Raw genomic sequence first — 13,413 nt, forward strand, 5'->3', positions numbered from 1 at the left:
GAACTTTAAGGAAGTACGCAAAGACAGTCACATACCAAGAATTCAAAAGCGAAAGTCAACTATCTACATTTTATTCAAAAGGTGTATCCATAGCAGAGCTCACAGATTATAATTGTTCTGTGTGGACTTACAATGCTACTGAACTTAAATTTTCTCATTTTGCATTATATTCAATTAAAGATTTCTATCTGCAGTCTTTTATTCTGAGCAAAACATTGGAAATGAGAAAAGACAACACTTACATCCATATTATGTATTGTCCTTGCTTATCCAAAATACAATTGTATTACAAGGCTTCACGTTCAAAGAGACCATGTGAATGCTATTTTTCATTTAAAATTAATATTATCTTCCCTTTAACCTTGCTAATTGTTTACCCCCTCAAGCTGCTCCTTGCAGTGAACACAAACTTATTGATAATAACCTATTTTAAAAAGATACATTCATATTATGTGATGTCCTTGTTTATCCAAAATATAGTTATATTACAAGAATTCATGTTCAAAGAAACCATGTGAATGCCATTTTTCATTTAAAATTAATATTATCTTCCCTTTAACCTTGCTAATTGCATCCCCCCTCAAGCTTCTCCTTGCAGTGAGCATAAACATAACCTATTTAAAATTCGAACGAATTGGATTTGTTTTATAAATTTGACATACCTGATATTCGAGGTCATCTGCTGCAAAAAATAAAGGTGGTTGATGATCACCACTCTTTCCAGGAAGACCACCAGACCTTAATACATCGCATAGCACCTACAAAATACATATTGGATAAACTCATTGAGTATTGTATTCCCAGAAAATTCCTTGAAGATTGGTGTTTCCAGACATCGGCAAGGTTTTAACATATGCATGCAAAGAGAATTACAGCATAAACTAAAAAATAACTCCCACTACTATGTTTTTCCATACAGCTTAGTAAAAGCACAAGCCAATCTATATACTAAAAATAATTAATTTCAACTGTTCTTTTCAACACAGCAACAATTCATATAACAAAAGCTATATTGTTTGCACAGAAGGCCGACTTTCCACTAAATCATTGACACATGGACTCTCATTAAAAAAGTTTTTTTACCGTATAATATTTGTTTTGATGAGCACACAGCTATACTAAGGGCGGATGGGGGTGGTGGGGTGAATCAACATAACAGTCTTTACTTTTTCAAACTTAATACTGCAGCATATAAAATTGCGCATTAACAACATAAAATGAAACAATTGCGTGGAATCCCTTGCAGAAGAAAACCATAGCAAAACATTGCTCTATACACAGAAGTCTCTTACATTTTTTGTAGATGCCAACCTACAGAAAAAACAAATTCCCTCACTTCTTACACACCAACCTCCACAATTGAGCACCATCTTAGTAAGAGATACCAACCTCTTTGGTATGAGGCACCGACCTCATTTTCTAAGAAGCACAAACCTCTCCAATACGAAGCACCAACCTCTGTTGGGAAGTGCTATCTTTTAAATAGATAAGTATTCTTCTTCCCAGACTATGCCTTCATTAATGAATGACAAACTCTTTTTATGCCTTCACAAAATCTAATTATACCTAATCTATTTTAAATCTACTAAACTACTCTCTAGATCTGCCATTAATTATAGTATCTCTTCAAATCTTCCCTTAATCTCCTCTAGAACTGTTTAATCTTCCTCCATATCTCTGCAAGATCTTAATCTATATCAGCATAGATCTCTCTTTATTTCTGCCTCTAAGCATCCTTCAAATCTGATCATAAACTACTCAAGCATATCTCATAAATTTGCTCAAATAACCTTTGCATCACAACTCTGATTTCAAACAATATCCTCAACAAATCTGATTACCAACAATTTCTTTTTATGATTCTGATTTCAAACTAGACTTTCTATCACAAATCTGATCCACATCATGCAAAACCTGTTTCCACAGACTGATCACATATATGGCAAAGCTTTCCTTCAAATCTGATCATAAGGTATGTTGATGTCTTTATTTGAAAATCTGCTCATATCATCTTCTTGCAATTTCACATAAATCCCTTAAAAATTTATCTAATTTATGCTCCATAGTTCTATCCCTTCTCTTCTTCTAGATCTGCTCTTACAATCTGAAGTTAATTCATTTTCATTGTTTAGTTTCTTCTCCACATTTTATCAACTTTAATTATATCTTCATATCTTTGTGAAGAGAAATATCTCTGAAAAAGAGATGTTATTTAAAGAGACATATCCTGTGTTTTCAATGCTAATCGCTTCTCTTTATAATAACTATTTACTCCTTACAGTGAGTGCTTTAAATTTACAGAATAAACAAGAATACTAAGTTGCCGGTTCAGGTTTAGTTCCAAGTCCGAAGTTTGAAAACCGGTTCGCAAGTTTGTCAAAATTTTCGAAAGGGGCTTGGGTTCGTTTGGGTTCGTTAGTAGAAAAACTTGTAAAAATTATAAATAAATAAATAACTATATACACACACACACACACACACACACACGCGCATATTTATGAAGCATGAGTTAAATTAGAATGTAGCATAGTAGCATAGACACATTTAAACAACAAAAACATCATAAACAGTTAAACTTGTAATCATAGTGATCAGACTATCATATAGTTCAATTAACTTCAACATCAAAGACTAAAAACATTTGCCAAAATAACCTGTTTGGAAACATAAAATGACAATGAGAGGCCACCCAAAGCAATTCATAACAACTTTTAGGGTTGTGGGCACCAAAAAACATTTAATTTTTGCCCAAAAAAGCACTTTCCAACTGTCCACGGGGCCCGGTTTGCTGCGGGTTCGAACTTTTTGGTGCTGGTTCACACGAGTTCAAACCCAGTTCGAACCTGATTGAACCTGCAGGGCAAAAACAGTACCCTGGTCGAACCAAGTCCAAACCGGACCAGAACTGCGAACCAATTCGAACTTTTTCTTTTGGGGGGGGGGGGGGAGGGGGGGGGGGGGGGGGGCGGGGTGGGGTGGGTTACCCATGCAACTTAGCAAGAATATAATGATGAGCACATCCAACAAAGTAATTCAAAGATAATACATCAATATGGCAGAAATATGGAGCTCTATTATCAAATGTAATGTTTTAACAATCAAAAATTGAACTAGTTCCGGAAACAAACATAAATCATAAATAAGGTCAGATGGTTTGTTAAGACTGCCAACCATCTACAACCGACACAACCTCAACTAATTACACTGTCAATATTAACAAGACTTAACAAAGTATTATTTCTTTATCAGAATTAGATTTTCCATGTACATTAACTCCCCCAAAAAAGTGTCATCTTTTAGATGACAGAAACAAAATGGGTACAAAGTATACGAGAAAAAAACTAGGAGGCAAGGGGACATTCCTAGAATAGAAGAAGTTGGTGTGGCTGACTGTTGTTGTACGCACTGGAGACACTGAGTAGCCATCATTTCTAGCTGCATATATATCTTCACCGTGTATGTTGACTCCATCACTTGTTTCTTAGTCTTTTTGAGTTTTCCAGCCTTTCTTGAGTGGCCACCAACTCATCAATTTCTCTTTCAACTGTAAGTCCTTCTAGGCCAGCTTCTCGTGTAGTTCTGCCACTGTACTCTCCAAAGTCATGACTTGAGGCATGCAGCTTTTCTTAGCCAACTTGGAAAGGCCTTTCGTTCCTTCTCTAACAGTTGAGTAGCTTTCTCGCAAAATGTGCTTGACTCTTCTAGTACAACTATAAGGTGGTTATGTAGTAAAAACTCTCTAAAACATACCTCCGAGCTTGGTCATGCATTATAAGAACCCCTGCTGGTTCTAACTCTGGAAACTCAAATCTAGATGTTTGTCATTCCGTCAAACAGTTGCCCTGCAAAGTCTTTAAGTGCTGTTCTCTGTTTCAATTTGTTTTGTTTTGAGTTTGTATGCTGCAAATGGTTTTTTGAATACTTGTCATGATGCAAAATTGATTGGCAATGTAATAGAGATAATATGCTATCTTGTTTTTAACATTTCTCATACATATGAGTGACTGAAATCAGCTTTAACAATGAATTGACATATTGTCAAACACTTGACATGATCCTAGGAAAAACAAATATTCATCTACAACTAACGGCATTTTTACAAACATTTGGCATGCAATCTAACTTGCACACTATCTTCACTTTGCAATTGATCAACAACATATATTGACAAGGCTCATACTTCTAGCAACAAATTAATTATATAAAGAACCTGGATCATATAGGAGATTCAAATTGAAGCTGGAAATGAGCTGCAATAATTAATATAGTCTCCAGTTGTAATAAAGTCTCCAGTTGTAACATCACAACCAGACTATTAATCACAGCCTCAGAATAGACCATGTTCTTCTCATTGTGAAGAATTTAGACCTCAATGTATGAAACGCTGCTAAAGCAGTAGCAAATATGCAGCCCGTAAATGGTGAATGCTGTCAGCAAACCAAACACAACACATAAACTTGGAACACAGATCCAAGGAATGAAATCACAACTATGAAATGCAGATCAGTGCTTCTGTAAAGCTCTTCAAAATGGCAATAAACTCGTGGAATGTTTGCAAAGAAATACCCACAGTGAATAAAAACCCTTCAACCTCCAATGCATTAGTAGATATGATTGAATGATAGACCACATCACAATTCAATTCTCAGAAAGAATGCAGATCAAATATTCAGAAGATAAAACATAATTCACCTAGTGTTTCACAGATTCAAAGTGCTAGAATGGTGAAGAATTCACAATTCTCTAACAATGTTGAAACTCTTGTTTCAATCTCTTCTCCAAACACAAAGTTATCAAATAACATAAGCAATAGAATGAATTCCATTGCTTTTATAATAAATAAATATGACTTCTTCAAGACACCGTTCACTTAAAAGCCCTTTGCTTTATACTTAGGCATATATTTGAATAATACAATTTATTAATTACCTTTGGTTGCAAAACTACCTTTTCAACCATATTATGATATTCTGATACACAACGTCGTTGTTCCTCATGCCCAAGATTTAAAACTCTTCAACCTAGTTCCAACGAGCTATGACACTAAGGTGGCCAATATAAAATACCAACAAAAATAGTAACCACAACGTATTTAATTAAATATTAGTCATGACTCACCCATCTTGCAAAAATGAGTTGAGAAGCATCAGAATCAAAAAATATGACAACACAAGTGATCCTGGAGAAAAAAGACAATGAATGAGTCTAACAGGGTGACTTACTAAAAATGGACACTCCCTGCAAGATTCTTGGAGCTTGGAGCCCAAGCCAGAAGCCAAAAATAAAAATTGAGGGTATCATTCAACTCCTCTAAGTCATCTGAGCACATCAGTGCCATCCATTAACAAACTATAAATAGTAAGTCCTACCAAACGGAGTCAAAACCCTTAATAGGGTTGTAGAATGGTTATCAATGCACAATATATAGAACAATATAGCATGGATTCAATTGTACCAACATGACATTCATTACCAGTACAAGAATACCAAAATGGCGAGGAAATATTATTACTTTATTGATTACCAAAAACATGAGTACATCATCTGTATTGCAAAGTTCTTATATAATGGATGGTTGCAAAGTTCTTGTATAATGGATGGTTGGTTAGGAAAACCAATGGATGCACCCCCTTGCTTCCTAACTACCTTTTCCCAACAAAGCTTAACTAGCTGTAACTACAACATTAATTTAATATGTAATACATTTATCCCCCCCTAGAAAAGAAGTCAAGAAGATGACTACCAAACTCAAAGAAAATAAGACTTCAAGAGGTAGGTTATGAGGACATCCCTGGACTCGAGGCTTATTCATGGAGACGTAGGAGATCTCATTCAACAGCCTTCTACTTGGCACAAACTCCCTGCAGTACATGTAATACATCCATCTTCTTCGCCTCTACTGTTGCTAATTTCTCTTCCAGGGCAGCTTTCTCTATCTTCCATTTTTCTTCCAGAGCATCTTTTTCTACCTTCCACTTTTCTTCTAGAGCATCTTTTGCTATCTTCCACTTGTCTTATCAATTCCTTTTCCTACTGAAGTTCCAAGTATGTCCTTCTAAATGCTCCCTCAATCTCTGCAAGTGTGTGCATGAGGGGTGGTTGTTCCTTTGCTAGAGGTATGGTGTAGCAGGTTATCCAAATCTTAACTGTTTCTTCATGTTTGTACCCACTCTTCTGAAGTAGACTCCAATCTATATGACATTTCCTCTTCATGAATGTGCCAAGGATTTCACTCCTCTGACTATGGCCTCGAGGTTTTGACCTTTAGCCTACTTTATAATGTTCTTGGTAGTCTGTTCCATAACCTATAACTCTAAGAAATCTTTTTGCTTTGTCCTCCAATGAGATTGTCTCAAAAGGTCCCACTTTCTCATTTTGTATTTCTGTTATGTCTTCCCCATCTACCTCCAAGGGGACCAATGAGGGTGGAGGTACCATCCCAACTTCTTCAAGAAATTTATCTGCCTCCTCTAGTATTGTGTCCTCAACCGGTGTATCTTGAACTGGTGTGTCTTCATCTTCAATTCTGAGTTCTTCCCTGTGCTTCTCATTTTGTGCATCCAATTTTCCTGCAGGCTATACCACCAAGGCAATAGGGTGGGCCACTTCTATTCCTTGTGGTGTTTGCAATCTTACCTTATGTCCACACTTTTTCTAACACCTGAGATCTATCACCTTAGTACAAGTTCACTGATCTGTAGGAACTAAGTTTGTTGCTCTTGGTAATGAAAGTCTTGTTGCCCCCCATAGAGTAATTTATTGTCTACTGCCTTCCCCCTCTATACTATGGTCCTTTGTACAATTGCCTTCCATGGTACGGATAGTTGTATCTTCCCGCGTACTAGTCATAGTACAGACACCTTCCTCTATACTAGTGCTACGACTTATGTAGGGGTGTCATCCCCTTTGGTACGACTAGATTGGGTACAACCCTCCTCCTGCTACTTACCTGCACAAACCTCCTCCGTACTCTTAACTTTAGCACCCCTAATCTCAATTTGGTAAATCTGGGCATACTCAGGTACCCCTCTTGGTCCCTATTGGTAGAAAAGTTATATCTCCAAGCATGATGTTCAGGTGGCTGAGATGAATTTCTTCATCCTGGGAATCTAAAGATGTGTCTATACTAGACTCATACTCCTCTGAATTCTCCTCTCTAATCTCTTCCTAACTTGAGCTCTGAATAGTTGCTACTTGTACCATTGCCTGTCTTGGTTTCTTTTTCCTTGCTTCTCCCCCACCAAACCATGTTCCGAAAGTGTCCATGTGAACCCAATATGTCATGGTTCGTTTATTATTGAGGATGGTCACACCCTCCCTATACAACTTATAACCTTTTGGATACCTTTCTTTTGATTCGGATTCTTGGATCTACAACATATTACACTCTAGCTAGAATACTCCATAGTATCCCATCTGCCAATGAAATAGTCTATTGAAAGAGCTTATCTCATCTTCAGAGCACTCCCCAAGCCGAAGAATTCCTTCATCTAGTTCCACTCCTTCCTCATCTTCTCCCTCGACCTCAGAGCCGGATGCAAGTTCTTGGCTTACCGACTGGCTCCTTAAATCAATTGTGTACTTTAGACTGTCTACTTCCATGGAAGGGGTTTTCTTCCAATTATGGATTGCCTTTGTTGTGACCAATCCTCCTCTCCCCAACAATGCATCATACCCTTTCTTCTCCAAAGTAATCACCACAAAGTCCAAGAAGAACTGTTCTATTCCAATTACTACCTTTTGTCCCATCGGAATTCCTATCGACTTGAGTCCATGCTAGTCTGCACCCATCGGTTGGAACGTGGGTTGCCAGAGTGTAGGTTTCCCTAGTGCCTTCCAAATCTTCTTGGGTAGGGCATTCACACTCAAACCTCCATTGAGAATAGTATTTGATAGTTAGCATCCCATTATCTCCATTGCTACCACTGCAGGTGTCCTCCCCATTCCTATGGTGAACAGGGTGTTAGTCTCTTTTCCCACTTGTGCTTCCTCTTTCTTCTCCTTGGAGGGTATTCCTTTGATACTTGCTCCTTGTTTCATTGCTACCCGCAGCTGAGGTAGTGTTTCTAATAGATCCGCAATTTTCATGGGAACAATGGTCTCCAGTACTTGTTTCATGATGTTTGGTATAGGCCAGGTGGGTGGAAGTTTGGCTGTACTTGTTTTCCCTTCCTCTACCATGTTACCTCGAATGTCCTGTCTAGCTTCTTCAAATCTTTCTTTCTCCATAGCTACATCCGGATATGTAAGTTTCTTGGCCTACATTCTCGTGATGGCCAATACTTTGCAACCTGGTTCTGCAATGTCCAACATGTTCACCCCTTTTTGTCTAGGGCACTTGGCATCCTCATGATTACCCGGTTTGCACCATTTACAAAACATTCCTCCGTTTTGTCCTCCACCATTCTGGCAATCTTGAGAAAAATGTCCCCATTTGCTGCATCGCCTACATTGAATCATGGGGCTTCCTTTGGAACTATACTCAATTGCTCTTCTGGGTGTGTTATTATTATTGTTGTTATTGCTTCCCCACCTATTGTTTCTATACCCTCCAGGTGAGGCTTTTGTATTTGTGTTTTGTGGAGAGGTGGAAGGCACTGTGGATTCTTCTCCTTGGGTAAAGAATACTTGCACATTTTGTGCCTTTGGATTGTAGGGATAGTCCTTAATTGTGTGGCCCAACACTTGACAAATGTCAAAGAATGCTTTGTGCAGGCATGTCCCTTTTGTGCATCCTTCCTTTTCGCAATCCGTGCACCACAATTCTCTATTCTCTCTTTTCTCTTCCTTACTTGTTATTTCCTTCATTAACCTCATAATGCCTTTCCTCAAGGCTTGGATGGTCTTAGATTCATCCTCGCTCTCCTCTCAACTTTCACTCATGCTTCCATGTTTCTTGGCTTTGGAGGGTTTGTTCTCACTCTCTATATCCGTTATGCGAGTGCAAGCATCAGCAAAGGATGGTAGTGGTACTATCCTCATTTTTCTTCTTAAGGACTATTTGTTACTTGTACTCATGGTAAGAATGGTCTTCTCATCACTCCATCTTGTCTAGTCAATGACCGATAGGTTCAAACTTAGGCAACAACTCCAAAATGTAGATAAGTTATCAATGCAAAATATACAAAACAATATAGCATGGGTTCAATTGTACTAACATGACATTCATTACCAGTACTAGAATACCAAAATGGTGAGGAAATGTTATTACTATATTGATTACCAAAAATAAGAGTACATCATCCATATTCCATAGTTCTTATATAATGGATGGTTGATTGGGAAAACCAATGGATGCACCCCCTCGCATCTTAACTACCCTTTCCCAACAAAGCTTAACTAGCTCTAACTATAGCATTAATTTATTACATACTACAAGGGTCATCTAATCACCAATATTAGCCTATAGGGACTCAATAATAAGATAAATCCATCCACTATCATGGTCATGCTAAAAAACAGGACATTACAATCCTCCCTCCCCAAGATTGCATGTCCTCAAGCAATCATAGGAATCAAAGAAACACAATGATCCACACGGATCCCAAGGACAAATATATATAATGTCCCCAGCATCACATGCAAACTCCTGTGACGATAACTCTATCCACAAAGCTATCCTGTATATATTATCACCATTCAAACAATGGTGACTCACCCAATTTGTCATGCCAATCCTATCTCCACCTATATCCCAATAGAGACGAAACTCACATCCATCCACAACAAGGAATATGCATATCCAATATCATATGCTAGATCGCCTCCTTGCACACCCTACCAATCTGCCACAAGTACGAAGTCTATTTGTGCAACAGACACTAGTACTCCCAAAAGCATTTAAACCGTAACCCAGATATCCATCATCTACGAAACTATCATGGATATGTTGACTCTGCATGTAGCCTGCTACTAACTTGCAACTACTAACCCCATAAACTGCAGATGGTGCAAACCCATCCCATAAAGGATGGTATGAATTTGGTCCCCACCAATACCTACATGAAACCAAGTCCTCTACCTATGGGTCAAAAGAGAGATGATGAGTGCTCTTCACTATGTAATTACGATAAAATTCCCCAATCTCTGCCAAAGGCTCATCTGTAACATAATAGGAATCAAGAGATAGCCCCAATCTGTGACTCCAAACAACTAGTTGGGCAGGATCCTGGGTAACCCTCTTAGCAAACCCAACCACAAGATCCCCGCAAGGAAGCCTTGTAGCCAAAGTCACTACAATCTTTCCCACAAAATGTCGAATACTGTGAGAACCCTAGATGAGATGACCTTCAAAATCTTTGTATGGTCCCTCCTACAATTTTGGACTCTCAAGTACGTACTCCATAAATGACTTGTACAATAGAGAAATTATATGCAAAAGCATCAACTTGCTCCCCTGCAATCCACAATTGATCATTCAAAAATTGTGGCACTACCAACTGTCTATCACTATCAATTATATGAAATGAACTAATAAATTTGTTTCTAGCAAAAGGAACAAATCCACATGAGAGTTCGTCACCAAATCAGATGATACCTTGCCCAAGCATTGTGAAGAAACGGGTGTAGTGTTGGGAACTGACACAACTCTCTGAAGAATCCACTACTATCACATCAAAACTCTCAATAACCAGCTCTGCATCATCTATTAGTGTGCTAACTATTGGGGAACCTAGTACAACAAGAAGCTCTTTTTAGTCCTCTACTGATGCACTCACTTCATCTGTAACTATTGCATTCATATCAAGGATGAATGCAATTGCACCCTCATCACACCCATCATCCCTATCCATGGAAGTGTCAATGCTCATATCCTCCTCACAGCCTTCAAAAACAACACTCTCATCAAGAGGGTCTAAACTATTGGTGGTGTCAACTATCTCTTCTACACTCAACCTATTAGCAACACTATCAACATGATCAAATAAGAGTCCATTATCTTGAGAATCAGACCCTGTGTCATTAACATTTTCATAACCACTTATTGGAGTGAGGTTGCCATCAACGGTAGTGAACATGTCATCATTATTTTCCTACTCACTAACTTTGGTCTCATCAAGATGTTGAAAATCGGTGGGTCTATCCTATAGCAAATCGGTCATATTTGTATGTCCCTACGAAGAGTCACCAACATCATGTACACAAGATGGCCTAAAGGCTGCCCCACTAAGCAGAGGTTCATCGTCACCATGACTACCAGCTATTGAAAACTCATGGTGAAGACTTTTGGATGCCCCATCTATTAAAAACTCCAATTTCTCTTCTTGCATTCTCAGTGAGGGAGACCTTTTAACAATGGAAACCATATACCTAGCTGTCGCCAGATTTTAAAGTCTGGCATCCATTTTTTTCTGATTTTATCTAAGTTTTTCCATACTTTCCATCAGGGCATTTGTTTGCTTCCTAAGATTACCCCTGTTGTTCAACTAGTTTCCATATTTACTAGATCTCCTATATTTTTGCACAATTAAAATTACTGCAAGTGTGTTGGTCACTCGAATAAAAACAGTAGCACCAAAATGATAAAAAAATCTCTACCCCACAAGATGACAGGAAACTGCTATGATACCATTGTAAGAACTCATGTTAATCTAACTTTGGAAACTCAAATCTAGATGTTTCTCATTCCATCAAACAATTGTCCTACAAAGTCTTCACCTGTTGTTCTGTGTTTCAGTTTATTTGTTTTGAGTTTGTATGCTGCAAATGGTGTTTTGAATATTTCTAATGATGCAAAATTGATTGGCAATGTAATAGAGATAATATGCTATCTTGCTTTCAACCTTTCTCATACATATGAGTGACTGAAATCAGCTTTGACAATGAATTATCATATTGTCAAACACTTCACATGCATCCTAGGAAAAACAAAAATCTATCTACAACTAAGGGCATTTTACAAACATTTGGCATGCAATCTAACTTGCACACTATCTTCATTTTGCAATTGATAAACAGTATATATTGACAAGGCTCATACGTCTAGCAACAAATTAATTATATAAAGAACCTGGATCATATAGGAGATTCAAATTTAAGCTGGAAATGAGCTGCAATAATTAATATAGTCTCCAGTTGTCACATCACACCCAGACTATTTATCACAGCCTCAGAATAGACCACATTCTCCTTATTGTTAAGAATTTAGAACCCAATGCATGAAACGCTGGTACAATAGTAGGAAATATGCAGCTAGTAAATGGTGAACGCTGCTAGCAAACCAAACACAACACATAAACTTGGAACACAGATCCAAGGAACGAAATTGCAACTTTGAAATGCAGATCATTGCTACTGTAAAGGTCTTCAAATGGCACTAAACTCATGGAATGTTTGCAGAGAAATACCCACGCTGAATTAAAACCCTGCTACCTCCAATACAATAGTAGGTATGATTGAAAGATATAAATCACCACATTCAATTCTCAAAAAGAATGCAGATCAAATACTCAGAAGATAAAACATAATTCACTTGGTATTTCACAAATTTAAAGGGCTAGAATGGTGAAGAATTCACAATTCTCCAACAATGTTGAAACCCTTGTTTCAATCTCTTCTCCAAACACAAAGTTATCAAATAACATAAGCAATAGAATGAATTCCATTGCTTTTATAATAAATAAAGATGACTTCTTCAAGACACCTTTCGCTTAAAAGCCCTTTGCTTTATACTTAGGCACATATTTGAATAATACAATTTATTAATTCCTTTTGGCTCCAAAATGACCTTTTCAACCATATTATGATACTCTAACACACAAGGTCATTTATCCTCATGCCCAAGATTTAAATCTCTTCAGCCTAGTTCCAACGAGCTATGACACTAAGGTGGCCAGTATAGAATACCAACAAAAATAGCAACCTCAGTGTATTTAATTAAGAAATAACCATGACTCACCCGTCTTGTGAAAATGATTGAAGAAGCATCAAAATCAAAATCTGATAGCACATGAATGGTACTGGTGAAGAAAGACAATAAATGAACCTAATAGAGTGAATTACTAAAATTAGTCACTACCTCCAAATTCTTGGAGCCCAAACGAGAAGCCAAAAAAAAAAATCGAGTATCATTCAACACCTCTAGCTCATCTAAGCTCATCAAAACCATCCATTGACTTACTATAAATAGTAAGTCCCACCAAACGGGGTCAAAACCCTCAACAAGGTCCTCTAATCACCACTATTTACCTACAAGGACCTAATAATAGGTTGAATCCATCCACTATTAACAAAAAGGTGCACCTTTCGAATAGCGTTGCTCAAGTGGACCATAAGTATATATATAATAGATGGATGTCAATAGAAGATCATCGAATGGTAACAAACAAAGATGATGCAGAATAAAAGGAGCAACTACAACTATTCTACAAATTTCAAGTAGAATCGGTGAGTTTTCCATCAACAAGTTTAAGG

General features: G+C 37.6%; 1 protein-coding gene across 2 annotated transcripts in view; it reads right to left on the minus strand.

Annotated features, from left to right (window-relative positions):
* The window catches only part of LOC149539185 (hydrolase family protein / HAD-superfamily protein), a 193,216-nt gene that overhangs the window by 32,104 nt on the left and 147,699 nt on the right, over positions 1–13,413 (minus strand). For both annotated transcript variants that reach the window (XM_089800509.1, XM_089800510.1), the window contains one exon: positions 663–758. In XM_089800509.1, the coding sequence (XP_089656635.1) occupies positions 663–758 (96 nt within the window). The remainder of the gene's footprint in view (positions 1–662; positions 759–13,413) is intronic.

Source organism: Cupressus sempervirens, chromosome 9 (assembly GCF_028749045.1).
Source record: "Cupressus sempervirens isolate cs-2001-9-10 chromosome 9, ASM2874904v1, whole genome shotgun sequence".
Taxonomy (NCBI): domain Eukaryota; kingdom Viridiplantae; phylum Streptophyta; class Pinopsida; order Cupressales; family Cupressaceae; genus Cupressus; species Cupressus sempervirens.